A 26,811-nucleotide genomic window follows, 5' to 3' on the forward strand; every position below is an offset into this window, starting at 1 on the left:
CAGCCAGCAGGTAAGTATGATGCTTCTACTCCGCTGCCACCAATGATCGGGGGGGGGGGGGGCACACACTGCCACCAATGTTGATGCAATAGAGGGAGGGGGGGCGCACACTGTGCCACCAATGATATTATTACAATAGAAGGAGGGAGGGGGGCAGGGGGGCGCACACTGGCCACCAATGCTATTATTACAATAGAGGGAGGGAGGGGGGACAGGGGGGGGCCGCACTGGCCACCAATGATATTCAAACTGGGGATGGGGGGGTCTGCCCCCTGCTGCCTGGCAGCCCTGATCTCTTACAGGGGGCTATGATACGCACAATTAACCCCTTCAGGAGCGGCACCTGAGGGGTTAATTGTGCTGATCACGGCCCCCTGTAAGAGATCGGGTGCTGCCAGGCAGCAGGGGGCAGTCATGTACACAGTTTGTAGTATATTCTAACTAGAAGCGTCCCCATCACCATGGGAACGCCTCTGTGTTAGAATATACTGTCGGATATGAGTTTTCACGATGTAACTCATATCCGACAGTATATTCTAACATAGAGGCGTTCCCATGGTGATGGGGACGCTTCAAGTTAAAATATACCATCGTATTGGAGAAAACTCCGATCAGATGGTATAAAGGGACTCCAGACTTTACATTGAGTCAATGGGGGACGGATCCGTTTGCAATTGCACCATATTGTGTCAACGTCAAACGGATCCGTCCCCATTGACTTGCATTGTAATTCAGGACGGATCAGTTTGGCTCCGCACGGCCAGGCGGACACCAAAACGACTTTTTTTTTCATGTCGGTGGATCCTCCAAAAATCAAGGAAGACCCACGGACGAAAAAACGGTCACTGGATCACGGACCTACGGACCCCGTTTTTGCGGACCGTAAAAAAAAACGGTTGTGTGCATGAGGCCTAATACTTTGAGCACTGGTTTTGCAAACCAAGTGCCTTGTACTGAACCAGCAACTATTCATCCATATGCTATAACAGTGGACAAAAAATGTGCTCCTTTCTTTTTCAGCAAAAAAAAAAAAAAAGTCTTTTAACCCCTTAACCCCTTAAGGACCGGGCTCATTTTCACCTTAAGGACCAGGCCATTTTTTGCAAATCTGACCAATGTCACTTTAAGTGCTGATAACTTTAAAACACTTTGACTTATCCAGGCCATTCTGAGATTGTTTTTTCGTCACATATTGTACTTCATGACACTGGTAAAATAAAGTCAAAAAAATGAATTTTTTTGCATAATAAAATACCTAATTTACCAAAAATTTTGAAAAATTTGCAAATTTCAAAGTTTCAGTTTCTCTACTTCTGTAACACATAGTAATACCCCCAAAAATTGTGATGACTTAACATTCCCCATATGTCTACTTCATGTTTGAATTATTTTGGGAATGATATTTTATTTTTTGGGGATGTTACAAGGCTTAGAAGTTTAGAAGCAAATCTTGAAATTTTTCAGAAATTTACAAAAACCCAATTTTTAGGGACCACTACAGCTCTGAAGTCACTTTGCGAGGCTTACATAATAGAAACCGCCCAAAAATGACCCCATTCTATAAACTACACCCCTCAAGGTATTCAAAACTGATTTTACAAACTCCGTTAACCCTTTAGGTGTTGCACAAGAGTTATTGGCAAATGGGGATGAAATTTGAGAATTTCATTTTTTTGCCTAATTTTCCATTTTAACCAATTTTTTCCACTAACAAAGCAAGGGTTAACAGCCAAACAAGACTGTATCTTTATTGCCCTGACTCTGCTGTTTACAGAAACACCCAATATGTGTCTGTAAACTACTGTACAGCCACACAGCGGGGCGTAGAGTGAAAGGTGCGCCGTATGGTTTTTGGAAGCCAGATTTTGCTGGACAGTTTTTTTGACACCATGTCCCATTTGAAGCCCCCTGATGCACCCCTAGAGTAGAAACTACATAAAAGTGACCCCATCTAAGAAACTACACCCCTCAAGGTATTCAAAACTGATTTCACAAACTTCGTTAACCCTTTAGGTGTTGCACAAGAGTTATTGGCAGATGGGAATGAAATTTGAGAATTTCATTTTTTTGCCTAATTTTCCATTTTAACCCATTTTTTCCACTAACAAAGCAAGGGTTAACAGCCAAACAAGACTGTATCTTTATTGCCCTGACTCTGCTGTTCACAGAAACACCCAATATGTGTCTGTAAACTACTGTACGGCCACACAGCGGGGCGTAGAGTGAAAGGTGCGCCGTATGGTTTTTGGAAGCCAGATTTTGCTGGACAGTTTTTTTGACACCATGTCCCATTTGAAGCCCCCTGATGCACCCCTAGAGTAGAAACTCCATAAAAGTGACCCCATCTAAGAAACTACACCCCTCAAGGTATTCAAAACTGATTTTACAAACTTTGCTAACCCTTTAGGTGTTGCACAAGAGTTATTGGCAGATGGGAAAGAAATTTGAGAATTTCATTTTTTTGCCTAATTTTCCATTTTAACCAATTTTTTCCAGTAACAAAGCAAGGGTTAACAGCCAAACAAGACTGTATCTTTATTGCCCTGACTCTGCCGTTTACAGAAACACCCCATATGTGGCCGTAAACTACTGTACGGCCACACAGCGGGGCGTAGAGTGAAAGGTGCGCCGTATGGTTTTTGGAAGCCAGATTTTGCTGGACAGTTTTTTTGACACCATGTCCCATTTGAAGCCCCCCTGATGCACCCCTAGAGTAGAAACTCCAAAAAAGTGACCCCATCTAAGAAACTACACCCCTCAAGGTATTCAAAACTGATTTTACAAACTTTGTTAACCCTTTAGGTGTTGCACAAGATTTAATGGAAAATAGAGATACAATTTCAAAATTTCACTTTTTTGGCAGATTTTCCATTTTTTATTTTTTTTTCCAGTTACAAAGCAAGGGTTAACAGCCAAACAAAACTCATTATTTATGGCCCTGATTCGGTAGTTTACAGAAACACCCCATATGTGGTCGTAAACTGCTGTAAGGGCACACGGCAGGGCGCAGAAGGAAAGGAATGCCATACGGTTTTTGGAAGGCAGATTTTGCTGGACTGTTTTTTTGACACCATGTCCCATTTGAAGCCCCCCTGATGCACCCCTAGAGTAGAAACTCCAAAAAAGTGACCCCATTTTAGAAAGTACGGAATAGGGTGGCAGTATTGTTGGTACTAGTTTAGGGTACACATGATTTTTTATTGCTCTATATTACACTTTTTGTGAGGCAAGGTAACAAGAAATAGCTTTTTTGGCACGTGTTTTTTTTTTTGTTATTTACAACATTCATCTGACAGGTTAGATCATGTGGTAATTTTATAGAGCAGGTTGTCACGGACGCGGCGATACCTAATATGTATACAATTTTTTTTTATTTATGTAAGTTTTATACAATAACTTTTTTTTAAAACCAAAAAATTGTTTAGTGTCTCCATAGTCTAAGAGCCATAGTTTTTTCAGTTTTTGGGCGATTATCTTGAGTAGGGTCTAATTTTTTGCGGGATGAGATGACGGTTTGATTGGCACTATTTTGGGGTGCATATGACTTTTTGATCGCTTGCTATTACACTTTTTGTGACGTAAGATGGCAAAAAATAGCTTTTTTTACACCGTTTTTTTTTTTTTTTTTTACGGTGGTCATCTGAGGGGTTAGGTCATGTGATATTTTTATAGAGCCGGTCGATACGGACGTGGCGATACCTAATATGTATACTTTATTTTTATTTATGTAAGTTTTACACAATGATTTTATTTTTGAAACAAAAAAAAATCATGTTTTAGTGTTTCCATAGTCTAAGAGCCATAGTTTTTTCAGTTTTTGGGCGATTATCTTGAGTAGGGTCTCATTTTTTGCGGGATGAGATGACGGTTTGATTGGTACTATTTTGGCGTACATGCGACTTTTTTGATCACTTTTATTACCTTTTTTGGGAAGTAAGGTGGGCAAAATTTCAATTTTCTCATAGTTTTTATTTTTTTATTTTTATGGCGTTCACCGTGCGGGGAAAGTAACATGACCGTTTTATAGATCAGGTCGTTACGGACGCGGCGATACCTAATATGTGTAGTGTATTTTATTTTTTTAATTTTTATTCAGTGATAAATGTTTTTTTTTTTATCTTAACTTTTTTCACTTTTTTTTTTATTTTTTTGACCCAGACCCACTTGGTTCTTGAAGATCCAGTGGGTCTGATGTCTGTATAATACAGTACAGAACCTATATAGGGTTCTGCACTGTATTTTACTTACACTGAACAGATCTATGCTTTCAGCACAGATCTGTTCAGCACCATGGACAGCAGGACGCCTGAGCAGGCGTCCTGTTGCCATGGGAACCTTCCCCGTCTGCCACAACTTCGCAGACGGGGAAGGGTAAGGACGGGGCTCTCGGGGGGATGCCTGGGGGCTCTCTCCCTCTCCCATCGGGGGGCTGCAAAGGCACAGCAGCCCCCCGATGGGAGAGGGAGGGAGCTCCCTGCACTGTTAACCTTTTCCATACAGCGGTCCGTACGGACCGCTGTATGGAAAGGGTTAAACGGCTGACATCGCATCAACGATGTCAGCTGTTTATACCAGGGTGCCAGCAATGTGCTGGCACCCTGGTATATCCACTAGAAACCAACGATTATTCAAGGGGAGGCGGGCGGGGGATCGCGATCCCGCCTGCCGCACCGCCCGCCTCCCGCAACGCCCCCACTGCCTGCGACACCCCCCCTGCACCACCCGCCGCCATCAAATCGTGCAGGGGTGCAGGGGGAAGGTGAAATCTTGATTTTAGGCACTCTGAAGTTTCTGATCCCCGCGGTCAGGGACCGCGGGGATCAGAAACTGCAAAAAGCGCAGCAAACCGCAGGTCTGAATTGACCTGCGGTTTGCTGCGATCGCCGACACGGGGGGGTCAAATGACCCCCCCTGCGTTGTTACGGGATGCCGGCTGAATGATTTCAGCCGAAATCCCGTTCCGATTAACCCCCGCGGCGCCGGAATTCAGATTTTAAGTCAGGACGTACCGGTACGTCCTCGGTCCTTAAGGACTCGGGAAATAGGGCGTACCGGTACGTCCTCGGTCCTTAAGGGGTTAAGGACTCGGCCAAGTCCTCAAGGTGAAATAGGGCTATTTTTTGCAAATTTGACCAGTGTCACTTTAAGTGCTGATAACTTTAAAACGCTTTGACTTATCAAGGACATTCTGAGATTGTTTTTTCGTCACATATCGTACTTCATGACACTGGTAAAATGAAGTTAAAAAAAATTAATTTTTATTTATTAAAAAATACCAAATTTACCAAAAATGAAGTAAAAAATTGCAAATTTCCAAGTTTAAATTTCTCTACTTCTATAATACATAGTAATACCTACAAAAATAGTTATTACTTTATATTTCCTATTTGTCTACTTCATGTTTGCATCAATTTGGGAATGATATTTTATTTTTGGGGGATGTTACAAGGCTTAGAAGTTTAGAAGAAAATCTTGAAATTTTTCTGAAATGTTCAAAAAACCACTTTTTAGGGACCAGTTCAGGTCTGAAGTCACTTTGTGAGGCTAACATAATAGAAACCACCCAAAAATGACCCCATTCTAGAAACGACATCCCTCGATGTATTTAAAACTGATTTTACAAACGTCGTTAACCCTTTAGGTGTTCCACAAGAGTTAATGGCAAATGGTGATAAAATTTCAGAATTTGGATTTTTGTCAAATTTTCCATTTTAATAAATTTTTTCCAGTAACAAAGCAAGGGTTAACAGCCAAACAAAATGTTATATTTATTACCTCGATTCTGTAGTTTGCAGAAACACCCCATATGTGGCCGTAAACTACTGTACAGGCACACAGTAGGGCGTAGAGGGATAGGTGCGCCGTATGGTTTTTGGAAGGCAGATTTTGCTGGACTGTTTTTTTTTACACCATATCCCATTTGAAGCCCCCCTGATGCACCCCTACAGTAGAAACTCCATAAAAGTGACCCCATCTAAGAAACTACACCCCTCAAGGTATTCAAAACAGATTTTACAAACTTTGCTAACCCTATAGGTGTTGCACAAGATGTAATGGAAAAGAGAGATACAATTTCAAAATTTCACTTTTTTGGCAGATTTTCCATTTTAATATTTTTTTCCAGTTGCAAAGCAAGGGTTAACAGCCAAACAAAACTCATTATTTATGGCCCCGATTCTGTAGTTTACAGAAACACCCCATATGTGGTCGTAAACTGCTGTACAGACGCAGGGCGCAGAAGGAAAGGAATGCCAATACGGTTTTTGGAAGGCAGATTTTGCTAGACTGTTTTTTTGGACACCATGTCCCATTTAAAGCCCCCCTGATGCACCCCTAGAGTAGAAGTTTTGTTGGTACTAGTTTAGGGTACATATGATTTTTGTTTGCTCTATATTACACTTTTTGTGGGGCAAGGTAACAAGAAAAAGCTTTTTGGGCACCATTTTTTTGTTATTTACAACATTCATCTGACAGGTTAGATCATGTGGTGTTTTTATAGAACAGGTGGTCACGGACGCGGCGATACCCAATATGTATACCATTTTTTTATTTATGCAAGTTTTACACAATGATTTCATTTGTGAAACAAAAAAAAAACATGTTTTAGTGCCATCGTTTTTTCAGTTTTTGGGCGATTATTTTGGGTAGGGTAATCATGTTTTAGTGTCTCCATAGTCTGAGCCAAAGTTTTTTCAGTTTTTGGGTGATTATCTTAGGTAGGGTCTCATTTTTTGTGGGATGAGATGACGGTTTGATTGGCACTATTTTGGGGTGCATAAGACTTTTTGATCACTTGCTATTACACTTTTGGTGACGTAAGATGACAAAAAAATTGCTTTTTTTAAACCGTTTTTTTTTTTTTACGGTGTTCACCTGAGGGGTTAGGTCATGTGATATTTTTATAGAGCCGGTCGATACAGACATGGCGATACATAAATAAAAAAAAGTATATATATATTAGGTAAGTTTTACACAATAATTTAATTTTTGAAACAATAAAAAACATGTTTTAGTGTCATAGTTTTTTCAGTTTTTGGGCGATTATTTTGGGTAGGGTATAATTTTTGCAGGATGAGATGACGGTTTGATTGGTACTATGTGGGCATGCATATGACTTTTGATCACTTTTATTACCTTTTTTGGGAAGTAAGGTGGCAAAATTTCAATTTCCTCACAGTTTTTCTTTTTTTCTTTTTATGGCGTTCACCATGCGGGGAAAGTAACATGACCGTTTTATATATCAGGTCGTTATCGTTACGGACGCGGCGATACCTAATATGTGTAGTGTATTTTTTTTATTCAGTGATAAATGTGTTTTTTTTTACCTTTACTTTTTTAACTTTTTTTTGACCCAGACCCACTTGGTTCTTGAAGATCCAGTGGGTCTGATGTCTGTATAATACAGTACAGTACACTAGTGTATTGCACTGTATTTTACTTACACTTTGTCTGAACAGATCTATGCCTTTAGCACAGATCTGTTCAGCACCATGGACAGCAGGATGCCTGAGAAGGCGTCCTGTTGCCATGGAAACCTTCCGTCTGCCACAACTGAGCAGACGGGGAAGGGTAAGGAGGGGAGCTCCCTCCCTCTGTCACCCCATCCTGTTTGCGGACTGCAAAGGCACAGCAGCCCCTCGATGGGAGAGGGAGCACCATGACTGTTAACCCTTTCCATACAGCGGTATGGAAAGGGTTAAACGGCTGACACAGCACAGATGTCAACCGTTTATACCAGAGTGTCAGCAATGTGCTGACACTCTGGTATAACCACTGGACACCAATGAATATTCAAGAGGAGGCGGGCGGGGAATCACGATCCCGCCTGCCACACCGCCCGCACCGCCTGCAACACCTGGGACCGCAGCGATCAGAAACTGCAGAAAGCGCTGCAAACCGCATATCGTTATCACAATATTTAGGGCCCTAATCGCAATCGCACAAAATTCCTATATATATACACACACACACACATATACATACACACACACCGGATAGGTTGACCCTAGAGATGAGCGAATTTCAAAAAAAAATCTGATTTGCCCCGTTTGCCGAATTTTCCCGAAAAATTGCTTAGATCCGAATTAGTTTGGGACAAATCACATAAAAAACCCCCGCTATTTTGGGGCTGCATAGAGCTTTTATATGGGTGTAGAACACTACGCCTTGCAGTAACACGCATAGGGAGTCTGCTGTGGTAGTGAAATAATACTGTCAGTCAGTATGACATGCAGATGACAGGCGTCGCTATTAGAATCACTGCACTCTTCACTTATTTGGGCCAAAACCGACCAAATAACTCAAGTATAAAATCAACCGTACAGGTCGATGTAAATGTAAAGAGTGCACTACTTTTACACCCTCGTCAGCTGATTCCACATCGATGTCTATCCTTTTTCTCTAGAAATATGACAATAAATGGTTTTAACACAAATAACACCAAATATGAACGTTGTGTATTTTTCCCTTTTTCTATGAAAAGGGCAAGAAACGTTTTTAGCGCAAATAACACCAAAATGTGAACAGCGTCTATTTTTCTCGTACTGTACTATAATAGGGCACTAAACGCTTTCACTATATATAGCTGCAGAAGTGAACAGAGTATATATTTCTCTTTTTCCACAGATATAAGCCACTAAAGGCTTTTCAACATAAGACTTGCAGCCCAATAACAAATAGCTGGAATGACAGAGCTGTCTAATGGCTATTTGGATCCCCAAATAATCTTTCCCTGCACTTGTAAATCGTATTTTATTTCCCAATGATGTTTTCTATATCACGCTCCCTAGCCCCTGCAACGTCTGTCCCTGACTTAGATGTGAAATGAATCCTCCCTATCCTTATCGTGCACTTATAAAACGCTATTTTTTCACAATGAGGTTTCCTTTCACTCTCCCTAGCGCCTGCACAAACGTCTGTCCCTGATCAAAGTATGACGGTGAATGGCAGAATCTAAGATGGCCACCGTATTTATAGGGCTGTGACATCACCGGGCTGCTGATTGGCTGCATGCATGGCATTATGGGTCATCCCGCCTTCCCAGAGTTCCTTGCCCCATGTCCTCACACGTGTAGCCGCCATTTTAGCCACTATTGTAGCCCCCCTGTTAGGAAAAATTGTGATTTGCTACCACGAAGCGAAAATTAAATTCACATTCGTTCAGAATCAAATTTTTCCTGGAAGTCAAAACTAATTTGACTTTGTCAGCTTTGATTCGCTCATATCTAGTTGACCCTTTTGGAAGGATAGTCTATATCAAACAGAAGCTGGGTGAGATAGAAAGTCCAGGAATGGTTTGTTTTCTTCAGTGAACTAGGTTCGGTAAGCCATTTCTGGGCCTGTCATTCCCTCCCCCTGCATTAAGGTTTTTCTGTAGGCTCCACATTTAGCTAAGTTGTTAATGCAGAGCTTGTTAACTACTCATAAAGTAGTTGTGAACCATTCAGAATTTTCTACATTTCAGAATAAATTTGATATAGCCACGTTATTTAAAAAAATACTAAAAACATAAAAATATATTAGACGTGGTAATTTGAGGAAAATGATATAAACTATGTTAGATGTGATATTATAAGGCTTAAAAAAGACATTTGTCCATCCAGTTCGGGCTGTTATCCTGCAAATTGATCCAGAGGAAGGCAAAAAAAAACTGAGGTAGAAGCCAATTTTCTCCACTTTAGGGGAATAGAAATCCTTCCCGACTCCAATCAGGCAATCAGAATAAATCCCTGGATCAACGACCCCTCTCTAGTAGCTATAGCCTGTAATATTATTACGCTCCAGAAATACATCCAGGCCCCTCTTGAATTCCTTTATTGTACTCACCATCACCACCTCCTCAGGCAGAGAGCTCCATAGTCTCACTGCTCTTACCGTAAAGAATCCTCTTCTATGTTTGTGTACAAACCTTCTTTCCTCCAGACGCAGAGGATGTCCCCTCGTCACAGTCACCGTCCTGGGAATGAATAGATGATGGGATAGATCTCTGTACTGACCCCTGATATATTTATACATAGTAATTTGATCTCCCCCTCTTTCAGGGTACTGTAGTTGTCCCATTCCAGTTATTACTTTAGTTGCCCTCCTCTGGACCCTCTCCAGCTCTGCTATGTCTGCCTTGTTCACAGGAGCCCAGAACTGTACACAGTACTCCATGTGTGGTCTGACCAGTTATTTGTAAAGTGGTAGGACTAGGTTCTCATCACAGGCATCTATGCCCCTTTTGAGGCAACCCATTATCTTATTGGCCCTGGCAGGAGCTGCCCGATACAGTTTACCAAAATTCCTATGTCAGTGTTACATTTACCATTTAGTATGTACGGGTGACTTGCATTATTCCTTCCCATGTGCATAACCTTACATTTGTCATTGTTAAACCTTATCTGCCACTTATCTGCCCAAGCCTCCAATCTATCCAGATCCATCTGCAGCAGCATACTGTTCTCTTCCGTGTTAATTACTTTACACAGTTTAGTGTCAGCTGCAAAAAAATAATTCTGTGCAAGCCTTCTACAAGATCATTAAATAAATATATTGAAGAGAATAGGGCCCAATACTGACCCCTGAGGTACCCCACTAGTGACAGTGACCCAATCTGAGTGTGTACCATTAATAACCACCCTCTGAGTTCTATTACTGAGCCAGTTACTTTCAGTATATGATGTGTCCCCCTTGTTTCAGGTAATTGTTGATTAGGCCTAAACATTGGCTTTGGGGAATTTTAGGTCATTCCTGTATATACAAAACTGCATCAGTACTTTGACTTTGCAAATGAAAAAAATTTACTTAGATTTTTTTTTTTTTTTTTTTTTAGGTATTATTTGCTAGAATAAAATTTTGTGCTCAAGGTTGTCTTCTTACTGCATGACCTACAGTGGAGGAAATAATTATTTGACCCCTCACTGATTTTGTAAGTTTGTCCAATGACAAAGAAATGAAAAGTCTCAGAACAGTATCATTTCAATGGTAGGTTTATTGTAACAGTGGCAGATAGCACATCAAAAGGAAAATCGAAAAAAATAACTTTAAATAAAAGATAGCAACTGATTTGCATTTCATTGAGTGAAATAAGTATTTGAACCCTCTAACAAAAAAAGACTTAATACTTGGTGGAAAAACCCTTGTTTGCAAGCACAGAGGTCAAACGTTTCTTGTAATTGATGACCAAGTTTGCGCACATTTTAGGAGGAATGTTGGTCCACTCCTCTTTGCAGATCATCTCTAAATCCCTAAGGTTTCGAGGCTGTCTCTGTGCAACTCTGAGCTTGAGCTCCCTCCATAGGTTTTCGATTGGATTAAGGTCCGGAGACTGACTAGGCCACTCCATGACCTTAATGTGCTTCTTCTTGAGCCACTCCTTTGTTGCCTTTGCTGTATGTTTTGGGTCATTGTCGTGCTGGAACACCCATCCACGACCCATTTTCAGTTTCCTGGCAGAGGGAAGGAGGTTGTCGCTCAGGATTTCACGATACATGGCTCCGTCCATTTTCCCGTTTATGCGAATAAGTTGTCCTGTGCCCTTAGCAGAAAAACACCCCCAAAGCAAAATGTTTCCACCCCCATGCTTGACGGTGGGGACGGTGTTTTGGGGGTCATAGGCAGCATTTTTCTTCCTCCAAACACAGCGAGTTGAGTTAATGCCAAAGAGCTCTATTTTGGTCTCATCAGACCACAGCACCTTCTCCCAGTCACTCTCTGAATCATTCAGGTGTTCATTGGCAAACTTCAGACGGGCCTGCACATGTGCCTTCCTGAGCAGGGGGACCTTGCGAGCCCTGCAGGATTTTAATCCATTGCGGTGTAATGTGTTTCCAATGGTTTTCTTGGTGACTGTGGTCCCTGCTAATTTGAGGTCATTAACTAACTCCTCCCGTGTAGTTCTAGGATGCTTTTTCACCTTTCTCAGAACCATTGACACCCCACGAGGTGAGATCTTGCGTGGAGCCCCAGAGCGAGGTCGATTGATGGTCATTTTGTGCTCCTTCCATTTTCGAACAATCGCACCAACAGTTGTCACCTTCTCTCCCAGCTTCTTGCTAATGGTTTTGTAGCCCATCCCAGCCTTGTGCAGGTCTACAATTTTGTCTCTGACATCCTTGGACAGCTTTGGTCTTTCCCATGTTGGAGAGTTTGGAGTCTGCTTGATTGATTGATTCTGTGGACAGGTGTCTTTTATACAGGTGACTAGTTAAGACAGGTGTCCTTAATGAGGGTGACTAATTGAGTAGAAGTGTCTAACCACTCTGTGGGAGCCAGAACTCTTAATGGTTGGTAGGGGTTCAAATACTTATTTCACTCAATGAAATGCAAATCAGTTGCTATCTTTTATTTAAAGTTATTTTTTCGATTTTCCTTTTGATGTGCTATCTGCCACTGTTACAATAAACCTACCATTGAAATGATACTGTTCTGAGACTTTTCATTTCTTTGTCATTGGACAAACTTACAAAATCAGTGAGGGGTCAAATAATTATTTCCTCCACTGTATGTTCTCTTGGGATTTCAGCTTTTGTACTCATGTCCTGAGAAATCTGCATGATCAACCCTATTAAACCAGACATACTGTGCTTTCATTCAATTGAACAAGTTGGAGCACCAAGTTACAAAAGCAGTGCTGTGAGGATTTAGCCCCACCCCCTGGTGCTCCAAATCACTCATATGAATAAAAACTCATATCTCTGCAGCGGTTTAGCATCAAGACAAAAAGGTATTATTTTAATCAGCATAGTCAACCCTACCAGGCAGTTAGCTCAGGCTGACAGAAGCTATTTAAAATGTTTGATCTCATCAGTCCGCAAAACATTGTTCCAACTGCCTTCTGTCTCGTCTAAATCTTTAGAATCACTGAAGAGCCACCACTAAAACTTGACTTTTAATAGACATATAATCAATCATAAAATCATTGTACGCCATTTCTTATCCTTGCTATTAAGATAGGGCAGGATAGAAAGAAAAGAAAAAAAAAAAATCCTTCTCTCACCCTGTATCTATTTAAACCTGTCTACGTCTGCCATCCGTGCTATTTTGCCGCATCACCATTACAGTGGTATCCCCGGTCTTCCTCCTGAGATACAGTGACTACCTCCTGCTCTCCAGTATCACAAGTATAGGTCTAGAGTTAACGGTTTATCTCTATCCATGTATCTTTATAACATGGAATATCTGATAGGGGGTTGATTTTTTGGCAGATTTTTTTCAGGTATATGGTGACTTATCTGTTCTCTATTGTTCTCTTAATGGGACCAGCACAAGTGCACCATCTGTTCTCTTTCAATGGCACATTGGCAATATATGCAGCTTGTACCATATTTTACACCTTATCTTCATTGGCATAATCACGAGTTACTTTTTATGGTATTATAGCTATGTATTTTATCCTCAGGATACAATTTTGCTAATAGTCCCGTGATAAGTTGGTTCCTTTTTTAGGCACAGCGAAACGCGTTGGAGCCGGGACCAGATTTGCATCATAGACATACTTTAGATATGGTTATGCATTGATACACTGTTATACATATACATATGAGGATTTGGACCTGTGTATTGCTTTTTTTTTTATATCAACTAACTACAAGGTGCATAATTTATACCCTACCTGACAGATGGACATTGTGGGAGCAATTGGTGATGGGACCTTTCTCTGTGTCAGGGACCGATTAGAGCAAATAGGAGGTTCCTGACACGGGATCGCCCCTATTCCAAAAAATGGCCTGGTCCTTAAAGGATAACTGTCATATTTTCGTTGCATATGTTACCGCTGCAGCAGCATTATGCATAAAGCAATGTTTAGTTTCTTCACTTAACACTATTTTCCTTGAGTTTTCCCCTTAGTTACGGCTGTTCTGAATCCTACATTATGAGGATGTTCTCAAGATGGCTCCTCTGCCAGTCCAAAACTGCATTACCTCAGGTCACATACAAACTTGCTGTAGCCAGCAGCTCCCTGCCAGCCAATCAGATTGGATTACTGAGAGACACGCCTCCTCACTCTGAAGCCTAATGCAGGTATGCAGTGTGAAGGCCCGCCCCTTTGTCTTCCTAGCAGGAGACAGATGAGCCATAGCATTGGTCTTTTAAGGGAGCAGTGGAAAAGGACAGAGGACATTAATGAAAGCTGTTATGAGGTTATACAGAACTTTTGGCAATCATTGACAGACTAACTCAGGTATACATGCCGAGCTCTAATAAACTAGCAAATAAAATAAAATATGACAGTTATCCTTTAAGATGAAAAATGGCAGGGTCCTGAAAGGGGTTAAAGTAGTCACAAAGAACAAAACAAAAAAAAAAAAAAAAAAAAAACTCACTCCAGTAGGGGAGTGGATTAAAAAAAAAAAACTGGAGTGGCATTTCTAGATAAAAATAAACTACGCTAAATTTAACATGATACATTTGGTGCAAAGTACAAAAGCAAAATGGACTTCAAAATATTACCCTTATGATAAATTCCCGCCCAAAGTTTTTCAGCATTCCCACTGTTTTGAAACTGTACTGCAATTTGCAGACACCACATGTGATTTTGTCAAGAACATTTTAAGAAATTCGCTATGTGCTCTCAAACACGAAAATGTAAGAAACAAAATTTAAGAACGAACATAAACCCTACTACTTTGTACCAGAATTATTCAGATATTCAAAATAAGTTACACTGTTTGTTCTCCTTTGAAAACCAGAACAGAAGACTCTGTAATATTTTTATTAAAAAGAAAAAAAAAAAATCATAACACTTAAGTGAAAGGTTCAGACTTTCATTATGTGCCTTCACAAACGTATGAAACACTGGGCGAGGAAGGCAGAAATGAAAGCAGTCGAAAAGAAATCAACAGAATTTTCTTCTTCCTACAATTTGGCAGACAATTTTTTGTTTTTAAAAATACACTGAAATAGGAATATAATTTGTGAAAATCATAAAAATATTTTTCTCTCGTTGCTTACATATGCATTTACACGTAACACGCAAGGCAAGAAAATTAATCATGACAGTAAGGTAATGTGCATTAGTCCACTGTACTAAGACTGAAAACATGACATCAAACCACAGATACAAGCAGTTACAGGCCAGGAAGCGTCCAGACAGATGCTAAGAGTGAGCAGCACTTGACAAAGATGACTGGTGAGTGAAATGTTTCTTTTTGTAGGATGCCCATCGACAAACCGGGCAGCAATGTCTACCTCCTTCCAACCACATCACAATGCAATTTTGGTGGAACACATGACCACATGGTAGACCCATAAGCAGAGAACCATTTTCAAAATTTTCCAGACACACAACGCATTCTGTACAGTGCAACATGTTCTCGGGCCACGTGGACCAATCTGGTTCTAAGCTGTCCTTAGTGGAAGAACTAACGTTTTTTCCACACGAACCACCTTGTGCCTCTTCGCATGAGCAAGTCTGGTCAGCAGATTCTAATATTGGCTTTCCTGTGCAACTAAGGGGATGATTCCTCGCACTTTTACACTGTTCACTTTCACAGTCACTGTCACTTTCTTGTGAACTTTCCGAGAGGTCGTCTTCTACGTGATGGCTGTGACAATGAAATTGCCAGGTTGGTAGATTTTTTATGTAATCTGTGGGTATCAGAGGATGAAGCCATAAATCTGGAAAGGCTAAGCGCTCAAGAAAAAATTCTGGATCTTCATCCCAATCGGAGTTGTTGGGGAAGTGATGAAAAGAAGCAATTGGGTGGAACAAGTAACTGGTGTACCAATCCCAGAGGCTGGACAACCACTCAAGATTATTAGCGTTCGCTTCGTCGGCATTGTTGTTGCTCCGTCTCTTCTTTTCAAAGTAATCGATGAGCAACCCATGACCAAGATAAGTGCCTAAAAAAAGAGCAGGATGAGAAGAATAGAACATCCAGTCGGCTCTAACCCAGGAAGCTAAAGTGGTGGTATTTGAGTACCGAAGTAGTTTCAGACTGTACTCATAAAAGCTATCCAGGTAAGGAAGCTGGAGGAAACCCAAAACTGGTAACCAGGATATAATGAGCAAGGAATTGTAAGTCCCTAAAGTGCTGATCAGAACCACAAATCTTTTTATGGTGGCTCCTTGAGTAATAAATAAGTCCATCCAAGCCATTAAGTTCACCAGAACTAAACTGAGTACAAACAAGTCATTAACTTCTGGTTGCAACGTGCGCAGAAAGGAATCCATGGCTCTTAGGGAGACATATTCCCCTGTATTGTTCCCATATTTGTATATTCCCTCTGGAGTTTTTAAAACGTAAGATGGTGTTCTTGATATGCCGATTTCATCTGTGTAACTTGTATTGTCCCAATTTCCGACATTGACAAATATGAATTCTACTCTTCCAGTAAACTTTATACTCAGTGCAGAGAAAAAAGCTGGAGGCTGATCGAGATTTGCAAACAGGTACAGCTTGACTTTATACTGGTCGCTTCTGTTCCACTCCTCCTTCAGATGTTCTGAATTGTAGATGGTCTTGATGCGTGAAGCAGCGTGGGCAGTAATCCACTTGAAAATGTGCTCCGTCTCGATTTTACGTCCACTGTACTCTTTAAGCATGACTTTTCCCTTGGAGGTGTTGGTTTGGGGCACGGACATAATAAGGGTTGATCTCACCCATCCTCTTTTCCTGCAATATCTGGAAATAGTAAAAACAGAAGCACAGATTAGACTTATCTTAAGATATAAAATTTTATGGGGGACTTTGCAAGGCAACAAAGCATACTTTCACATTCACACAGAGAACCATCAAGACTATTGTAAAAGAAAAGTAGAGGAGAAACCCAATAGGTTGTCACAGCTTATATTTTCCAACAGGCTTTTAAAAAGCTAAAGCTTGATGCTATAGAAAACTAGGCCTTTCCTTTGCACTAGCTTGGTCTCACATGGTCCGTCTTCTTCATATGCATGAGGTAGAGATGGTAATTCGGAAGACCAGAGTAATGGAAAAGTGATTACCAATTCATAATAACTAGATTATTGTACTTACCGTAAAATCTGTTTCTCTTCCATTCATTGGGGTACACATACTTGACCATGGGTATAGCTGTTGCCGCTAGGAGGCGGACACTAAGCGCACAGTGTAAGCTCCTCCCTCTTCAGCTATACCCCTCCTACAGGGACTAAGCTAAATCAGTTAGTGCAAAAGCAAGAGGAAAAGCAAGCCCAAATAAAACAAAAACACACAGGCCCGAAAAGGCCCCTAAACAAAGAAATGGGTGGGAGTTGGGTCTCCCAATGAACAGAAGAGAAACAGATTTTACGGCAAGTACAAAAATCTAGTTTTCTCATCATTATCATTGGGGGACACAGACTTGACCATGGGACATTACAGAGCAGTCCCCAAGGGTGGGCATAACAAGCAACCCTTCCGTCAGAGAACCGCTATCTGCACAACTCTACGCCCCCAGAGACACGTCAGCAGAAGCAAAGGTGTGCACTTGGAAAAACTTGGAAAAAGTATGCAAAGACAACCAAGTAGCTGCCTTGCACACCTGAAGGGCCGATGCCCTGTGATGCACCGCGCAAGAGGCCCTCACTGCCTGAGCCGAATGTGCAGTCACCCAGAATGGGTGGGGTCCAGCCATTAACGCGGTACGCTTCCCCAAGGGCCAAACGAATCCATCAGGAAATGGAAGCCTTTGATGCCGCCAACCCACTTCTCGGCCCCTCTGGAATCACGAACAGGGAATCTGTCCACTGGAGAGATGCTGTCTGGGACAGATACACCCGAACGGCTCCCGAGTGACTGCTCCCAAGGATGAGACGGGTCCGGACAAAATGAAGGGAGAATAATATCCTCATTTAGATGGAATGCCGACACCATCTTCGGCAGGAAGGACTGCACATGGCGAAGGACAGGAAAGGCAACCGACATGAAAGAGCTGCGAGTTCCGACAGCCTACGGTTGGATGTGATTGCCACCAACAATGCCACCTTGTAAGACAGGAAGCGAAGCTACACCTGCTGCAAGGTCTCAAACGGAGCAGATTGGAGAGCTGTGAGCACTAGATTAAGATCCCACTGATCCAACGGCAGATGGAAAGGGGGAACAGCAGGTGCCACCCCCTGCAGAAACATCCGAACAGCCGAAAGTGAAGCTAAATTCCTCTGAAAAAGAATGGAGAGAGCCGAAACCTGCCCTTTGAGGGAGCTGAGAGCCAGCCCGAACTCCATGCCAAACTGCAGGAAAGCAAAGAGTCGCAGCAAAGAGAACTGAACGGGAAGCAGCTGATGCCACTCGCACCAACAAAAGTAGGACTTCCAAATCCGGTGATAGATTCTGGAAGAGGATGGCTTCCTGTCCCGAATCATGGTTTGGACCACCGCATCTGAAAAACCCCTAGCCTTCAGTAGCCATGCTGTTAAATGTAGCGACCCTAAATTCGGGTGGAAGATCGGCCCCTGTGATAGCAGGTCCTCCTGAAGAGGAAGATGCCAAGGTTCGTAGACGAGAAGGGCGACTAGAGACGCATGCCACCGACTCCACGGAATCACCAGCACGTCGCACGCCAGGGCCCTAGACACACTGTGACCAAGTCCTCTACCTTGTTGTTGAAGCGCAAGGCCATAAGATCCACATCTGGCCGACCCTACCACTCGCAGATGGCTCGAAAGAGCTGCGGGTGAAAAGCCCACTCCCCCCTAAGGCTTGCTTCCGTTGTTAACACCTTCCAACGGAGAGTAAGGAACAAGCGGCCCAACGTCAACATCGGAGACACCAACCATCATCTGAGAGCCCGGCGAACTGGGGCAGGGAGACACGTGGGCCGATCCAGAGAGGCTGGTAAGTGGTCCCAACCGGACAGAATGGCTCGCTGAAGCGTTCTGGCATGAAATTGAGCATTGGGAACTGCTTCGAAGGCAGAGACCATGTGCCCCAGAGCCCGCATGCAGCGATGAATGGGAACCGGACCTAGCTGCAACAAGGGGAGAACCTGAAGACTGAGAGCAGATAGCTTCTCCTGAGGCAATAACACCTTGGCCTGACATGTGTCCAGTAACATGCCCAGATAAGTCAACCGCTGTGATGGAGCCTGTTCAGGATCCCTTCGAAGCGCTCCAGGGTGTCCAGAACAATGCTCAAGCTGTCCACTGTCACCCGGAACGACGGACCCGTCACCGGGATGTCGTATAAGTAAGGGATCGCCACGATCCCCCTGGCATGGAGCATTGCCATGACTGCCGCCAGAACTTTCGTAAAGACCCCGATAGCCGTGGCCAGGCCGAACGAGAGGGGTACAAACTGGTAGTGAAACTGACCCACTGCAAACCGGAGAAACCTCTGATAACTGACGCAGATGGGCAGATGAAGATAAGCATCCTTGATGTCTATCGAGGACAGGTACTCCCCCGGTTGCATGGACGCAATGACCGACCTCAGGTACTCAATCCGGAAGCTGCGGACGCAAAGGAAACGGTTGAGCGCCTTGAGGTCCAGAACGGGACGGAGCGACCCCTCTTTTTTTGGGAATCACAAAGAGATTGGAGTAAAACCCCCGAAAACGGTCTTGCGCAGGAACCGGAACAATCACACCTTGCTGCAGCAGCGTGCGAATTGCCAGAAGAAGAAAAAAAAAAAAAAAAAAAAGACGCTGCGGGATCGGAGGACTTGAAATCCAGCTTGCAGCCCTCTGCAATAACCTCCCTCACCCATGCGTCTGAGATGTGAATCAGCCAGACCTGCCTAAACAAATGAAGCCGGCTGCCCACCGAACGGAGGGTGCCAGAAGCCACGCGTCATGCAGCGGAGCTCTTAGGGTTAAAGGACTTGGAGCCCTGTTGACAGGAACGCCAGGAAAGGTGAGGCTTGAAGGAAGGTGGGGGCTTCTGATCCGTGGCCGACTTGTCAGACGCCCTTTTAGGAGTTAAAAAACTCTAAAAGGGGAGAGAAAAAAAAAGTTTCCACTTTTTTTTTTTTTTAACCCATTAGACCGCCCCCTGTTCTGTGGCAAATTGGTGCTCTTACCACCTGTAGAGTCCAAAATGATCTCATCCAGGTGCTTACCAAAAAGTTTGCTGCCGGTAAAGGAGACGGCTGTCAGGGTGCGCTTTGAAGCATTATCTGCCACCTAGCAAGAGAGCCATAGGGTACGGCGAATAGCCACCAACAGGGCTGACGAATGAGCCATAAGCCTGGCTGCGTCCAAAGAAGCTTCACAAATACACAAACTGGCATGAGAGAGCTGCAGGGCTATATCTGCAAGCTCCCCCCTGGGGACTCCCGACTAGAGACCCTAACGTAAATGACTATTTTTCGCCCCATAAGACACACTTTTCCCCCCTTAAATGGGAGAAAACCGCTAGTGCGTGTTATGGGGTAAATATAGGGCAACAAAATATAAAATGTGCGGTGCATTGCTTGTGCACGGTACATCGCAGGCTGCGCTGCATAGAAACAGCAGCCTGCGATACCGGACATCCGTGTTACCTGAAGAGGGATAGTCCGGCGGGTGCGCAGTGCGTGCTTGTTGATAGGGATGGCCGCATCATGTGCTGGGTGGTAGGGAAAGGTCTGCTGCGGCGGCGCTGGGTGGTAGGGTCAGATGGTGTGGCTGGTGCAGGGTTATAGAGAACTGCTGGCCCTGTCTGGTGGTGGTTGACAGGGACTGGCCGGCCGATATGCTGGGAGACGTTGAAGGGAGCGTGGGAGCAGGCAGATGAGGGGCAGAGCAGGCTTTCCTGCCACACATGCCTGCTCCTGTGTATGTGCGCTGGGGGCTGATAAGCGGTATGAGGGCTGATGGGAGGCATGGGGGCTGATCTGAGGTCTGAATGGGGGTCTTATTTTAGATTGGGGCTCTTATCTGAGGTATAATTGGGGGTCATTCACTTTGGGTTCTGAGCCGAGTTCTAATTAACATTGGGGGTCTGATTGGTGGTCTGACCTGAAATCTAATGAAAAAGTTTTTTTTTCTTATTGTCCTCCTCTAAAACATTCTTATGGGCCGGTGCGTCTTATAGGGCGAAAACTACGGTACTTGCCCACTCCCTCATCACCTTGCTCACCCAAGTAGCGGCAAACACCGGCTGCAGCGCTGTGCCCACTGCTTCAAAGGCAGATTTTGCAAGCGCTTTCAGTTGTGATATCAGAGAAAGAAGCCCCATCCGCAAGGTAGTATGTTCAGCCAAGCGGGAAACTGGCAGGTCCACTATATCCTTTTCCGGAGGATTTGACTAAAGGACGTTTAAAGGGAACCTGTCACCGGGATTTTGTGTACAGAGCTGAGGAAATGGGTTTCTAGATCGCCGCTAGCACATCCGCAATACCCAGTGCCCATAGCTCTGTGCGCTTTTATTGTGTAAAAAAAACGATGTTATACATATGCAAATTAACCCGAGATGAGTCCTGTACGTGAGATGAGTCAGGGACAGGACACATCTCAGGTTAATTTGCATATGTATCAAATCGTTTTTTTACACAATAAAAGCACACAGAGCTATAGGGACTGGATATTGCGGATGTGCTAGTGGCCATCTAGCAACCAATATCCTCAGCTCTATACACAAAATCCCGGTGACAGGTTCCCTTTAAGTGTTTTGGCAAGGCAAAACGTCTATCAGGAACATTCCACTCATTGGAAAGAGAGGAATCAAACTCCTGGTGGTTGGGGAAACACTTGTGCGAGTGACAGGACCTTCTAAAGGAAAAACCCAAGCTGGCAGACGACGGTGCGGGATTCTCAACTGGCAACGTCTCAATAACCGCAGTAATTAGATTGTCCACCATGGTGGACAGTTTGAACTACTGACCCTCCGGCGGGACAACATACTCATCTGACCCCCCCCTCCTCAGAACATGCCTCTTCAACTGAGGACACGTCTGAGTGAGACTCTCTAGCAGGAGGAGGAGAGGCCGAGGAAACGGGAGACACAGACACCCTTTTGGGGGAGGTTGTTCTGGCCTGTTTTGCGGGACGGCCGCAATGGGCACGCGCCCCATGATCCCCAGAGAGGACTGCCTTGCCAACAAACGCCCCAATATCTCCCCAATGGCCTTGGAGACATCCTGTACCACCCTAGAAAGGGAACGCACCCATTCTGGTTCTACCATAGGCTGGGCAGCAGGAACCATTGGGTCCAGGGCCGAGCCACTTGATGGTGGAGCCGCACACGCAAAGCAGAGGGAGTCTGACTGAGGGGATAGAGACTTTGCGTGACACGACGCACAAGCAAACTGACGCACCAACGGAACCGCTGGTTCAGACATAATGACAACCCTGCGCCTAACTGAGGGGAAGGTTAGGCCCTGTAAGAAGGGACAAACCGCAATTATCCAGCCTGTGTCCCTCCAAGCTGTGTCCCTCCAACCAGCTTATCAGCATCCCACCAGGTGCTTTAAATGCTGGATGTGGGCGGAGCCCACTCTCCCTCTACTCAGCTGCCGCGTGGGAGAAAGGAAACCACAAGAACCAGCCCCCAAAATGACGCCGGCCCTCAGCACCAGCCCTCCATCTCTGTACCCACCCACCCGCGCGCCGGCACACACGCCCACATCCCTGGCCAAGCCCAAACACCGGCCGGGGAAAAATAAGCATGGGGGGGGGGGGGGGGGAGGGGCCCTGCAGGAGCAGGCTGCACCAAAGCAAGGGCCTAAATTAACCATGGCCCCGTCGGCCCCGGAACGCCCGACGCACAGAAACCGAGATTTCTTAAACAAATGAACCGCGATGTGTGGCTGCAGGGCAGGAGCGGCATGATGTACCACTGAGCCCTGCATGTTTTTTTCCCTGGAAAACGGATGCCCCCATGCTCCCAAACTCCACTACAGGGCTGACCTGGGGAGATTAATTAATGCTGTGAGCAGTGCTCCTAGCAGCCGGCTGCTCACCTGCATACGCCCCCCCCCCCCCCCCTCCCCACTTCCTGGAGGGGCCCAGACTCATGGAGACCAGGTAACTTGGAGAAGGAACTGGAAGGGGGGGGGAGCACTTTGGGGCCAAATTCCTTCTTTTCCTCTTTTTATTTTTTTATATACTCACCTGTCCGGCGTCTTCTGCCCCTCTAGCTCTAGCCGGGTCACCACCTTCGGTGTGCGGCCCCATGGGGAGGGATGCTACACCGGAACAGAGGGAACTTGCAGTGGACGGCTGTGGTGACCCGAACAATTGCGGGAAACAAAGGTTTTAAGGGGACCTCTGGTCCTCCTTTGCTTCTGGAGAAGGAGTAGTGGGTTTGGGGTACCCCCTGGTCTCCTGGGTAGGAGTGCAGGCAGTTTTAAGGACTGCCTGAAATTCCCATTAGAAAAAAAGAAAAACAAACAACAGCAGACCTGCAACGCAGGGAGGTCTGCCTCCTACAGACACTAAGCTAAAACGGATTTAGCTTAGTCCCTCTGTAGGAAGGGTATAGCTGAAGGGGGAGGAGCTTACACTTTGTGCGATTAGTGTCCACCTCAGAGCGTCAAAAGCTATACCCATGGTCAAGTCTGTGTCCCTCAATGATCCGGATGAGAGATCATATTTTCTTCTCATCTAATTAGAAATTATGCTCAGAACATCTACCCATTAGGACAGACAATTCTTGCAGTAACAACATCTGCCTGCAGCTGCTTTAGGCCTCATGCACACAACCGTTTTTCGGGTCCGCATCTGAGCCGCAGTTTTTGCGGCTCGGGTGCGGACCCATTCACTTTAATGGGGCCGCAAAAGATGCAGACAGCACTCCGTGTGCTGTCCGCATCCGTTTCTCTGTTCCGAGGCCCCGCAAAAAAAATATAGCATGTCCTATACTTGTCCGTTTTACTGGGCTTCCGTTTTTTGCGGATCAGCGGTTTTCAGACCGCGAAAAACGGCACGGGGGCCGTTTGTGCATGAGGCCTTACTCTTACATCTTTGTGACAACAATTCCAGCCTAGGCTCGGACCTTTCGTAGAACCGAATCACCAGTCAAATCAATGTTTACACTCTACCGCCCCTTTTGTGCGCCAGGAGACCAGCTTAAATTTCCCCAATTCCATCTTTTTTTCCCCACCAAATCAAATTTGAAAATTGTACCTAGTAGTTTTTTGGTACCACATCCGATGAGGTTCTATGCCGGTACCATGAAGGTCGAGTGACCACACTGCTGACTAGTGAGTGCATTACATTACTACCAGCTAGTAATAGCCACAGTGGAAAACTACCTGGTACCAAACTAAGCAGAGTAGGGTAGACCTAGCACCATGCAGTGAACAAATGGCTGATCTGCTTCAGATATACTAATTCCGTGTGACCAGTTGATGTACATGGCAATTTGAGTTTACACAAACTTCCCTGGTCTTCAAAAAGACTGCAAACTAAATAGCAATATTAGAATGGTTAAAAACAGAAGCCAGAACTGTATGAAATAAAACAGAGACACACAGATGTTAAAAAATCTAAGGATTCCTAATGACAAAGGGTGCATAAAGCCACAGCGTCAAACAGTACCAGGAAAGTGGATGAGATCCTGAGAAACGCGTACTGTATAACAAATCTGCAGCTGTGGATTTCTGCAGACGTCATCCTTCCTAAGGGCTGTTTCACACGTGCGGATGCCGTGCGTGACATCCGCTCCGTGAATGACAGCCAAGACCCGATGCGGACAGCAGAAGCACAGGAGCAGTAACACGATTGATAACGCTCCGTGCCTCTCTGTGATCTCTTTACTACGAAATCACAGTGAGATAAAGTGGTCACTGTGATTTCGTAGTAAAGAGATCACAGAGAGGCACGGAGCATTAACAGTCATGTTAATGCTCTGTGCTTCTGCAGTCTGCATCGGGTCTTTGCTGTCATTCACGGAGCGGATGTCACGCACGGCATCCGCTCGTGTGAAACAGCCCTAATAGAGAGGATGAAATCCGAAGTTATTTCTGCAGCAAAAAATAAAAACACATGTGTTAGGCTACTTTCCCACTCGCGTTTTGTCTGGATCTGTCTTGTATCTGCACAGACGTATCCGCACCAATAATGCAAACGCTTGTATCCGTTAATAATGGATTTGTTTGCATTATTCATTAAAAAAAAAGTCTAAGTCAAAACGGATCTGTCCTGACTTACATTGAAAGTCAATGGGGGACGGATCAGTTTTTAATTGCACCATATTGTGTCAGTGAAAAACGGATCCTTCCTCATTGACTTACAGGGCAAGTCTAAAAGGATCCGTTTGGCTCCGCATAGTCAGACGGTCACCAAAACGCTGCAAGCTGCGTTTTAGTGACAGTCTAAAAAACGCAACGGAGACCAAATGCATCCCTATCCATTCAGAATGCATTGGGGGTGAACTGATCATTTTGGGCCGCTTGTGAGAGCCCTGAAACGGATCTCACAAGCGGACCCAGAAACGCCAATGTGAAAGTAGCCTTAAGTTGAGTGGGGAGAACTCGCCTGGGATCACTTGAGCAGTTAAATGTTCCTGTCCGAATGCCAAATTTTGTCACTTTTTTCACCATCTTCTCCCAGTGGACCTTATTTACAAGAGGACTCCGGTCATTTGCAACCACCTGCAAGTAATGAAAAAGGCGCATTTATGATTAGGGAAGAAAAAAAAAAAAAAACTGAAAATATCGAGACCGGTGTTTAGGTCCATCACACATTTGGACAAAAGCACCCGCATAAAAGCTGTACATTATGTCCCGATGCAGATTCCTGGCAAATTTATCTTTCAGAACACTATTAAAATGGCGCCAACAAAGGGGGGGAGGGGGGGGGGGGCTATCTGATCTTTGGATTTCTGCATTCGGATGTGCTGTACATCACCAGTGGTTGCCCCTTCGATTTCCTTCGATTGAAGAGAACTGAAGAACATCATAGGCTTTAGACAACAACAGAAAAATCTGGTACTATTTAGAGGGCTATTAAGGATGCTGCAATATTTTCGTTTTTTCAACATTACATCTGAGAGCCACCAACATGCTATAAACCGAGGGGCACAAATATGTCATTAGAGGGCATGCAGCACTTCACATTAAGCCTCGATGTGCTATGCTAGAAAACCATTTTTAAAAACATTGTTTTCCTCTCAAACTCATCCTGTTATGTAGTCTGCCAACACGGCATGATGCAAGGAGTGCACACAGAACCTCTCACCTAGAAACCCGAGAAGCAAACATGAAGCTGACTCAACTAGGAAAAGGCGGCGCAGACAAACAGGTTCAGAGATCGCTGTTATTGATGCACAGCAGAATTAAAGGGGTAGCCCCACCGTAAAGATGTTCTAGAGGTATGGGATCTCGGAGCGCTGTGACAAAAAGGGGCTCCACTCTGGAGACTCAAAATGACTATGTATTACATGATCTCACATTCATATGAATAGCTGCCACGTAATACCGCTAGAGGCCACTGTATAGCTGCCACGTAATGGCGCTAGAGGCCACTGTATGAGAAATTGGCAGCTTCCTTCAAAAGTATCAGCTGATCGCTGAGGTTTCAGCTGCCACACTTAAAGGGGTTTTCCCCATCTCAGACAATGGGGTCATATCACTAGGATATGCCCCCCCTTGTATGATAGGTGCGGGTCCCACTGCTGGGACCAGCACCTATATCGAGAACGTAGCGGGGACAAAGGCGGAGGGCGCACAGCCTCCCTCCATTCATTCATTTCTATGTGGTCGCAGAAAATAGCTCAGCGCTGGCTCGGCTATTTCCGTCGAGCCCATAGAAGTGAATGGGAGGGGTGGCCGGTCATGCGCGGTGCACTCCCATTCACTTCTATGGGAAGGGCTAGGGTTCTCCAGCCACCACTCTCCATTCTCTGTGTAGGTGAGGGTCCCAGCGATGGGACACGTACCTATCAGACAATGTAGGGACATAGCCTAGCGATGGGAATACCCCTTTAATTTAATCCTTTGAGGACAATTTTCCATTTTTGCTTTACACTCA

General features: G+C 44.5%; 1 protein-coding gene across 1 annotated transcript in view; it reads right to left on the reverse strand.

The window, feature by feature from the left end:
* Positions 1-14,637: 14,637 nt before the first annotated feature.
* RNF103 (ring finger protein 103) overlaps positions 14,638-26,811 on the reverse strand; it is a 29,396-nt gene continuing 17,222 nt past the window's right edge. The window contains exons 4-5 of the mRNA XM_044281364.1: positions 25,318-25,433; positions 14,638-16,607 (exon numbers count right to left, since the gene is read on the reverse strand). Coding sequence (XP_044137299.1) covers positions 15,080-16,607; positions 25,318-25,433 — 1,644 coding nt within the window. The 3' untranslated portion in view covers positions 14,638-15,079. The remainder of the gene's footprint in view (positions 16,608-25,317; positions 25,434-26,811) is intronic.

Source organism: Bufo gargarizans, chromosome 1 (genome assembly GCF_014858855.1).
Source record: "Bufo gargarizans isolate SCDJY-AF-19 chromosome 1, ASM1485885v1, whole genome shotgun sequence".
NCBI lineage: Eukaryota > Metazoa > Chordata > Amphibia > Anura > Bufonidae > Bufo > Bufo gargarizans.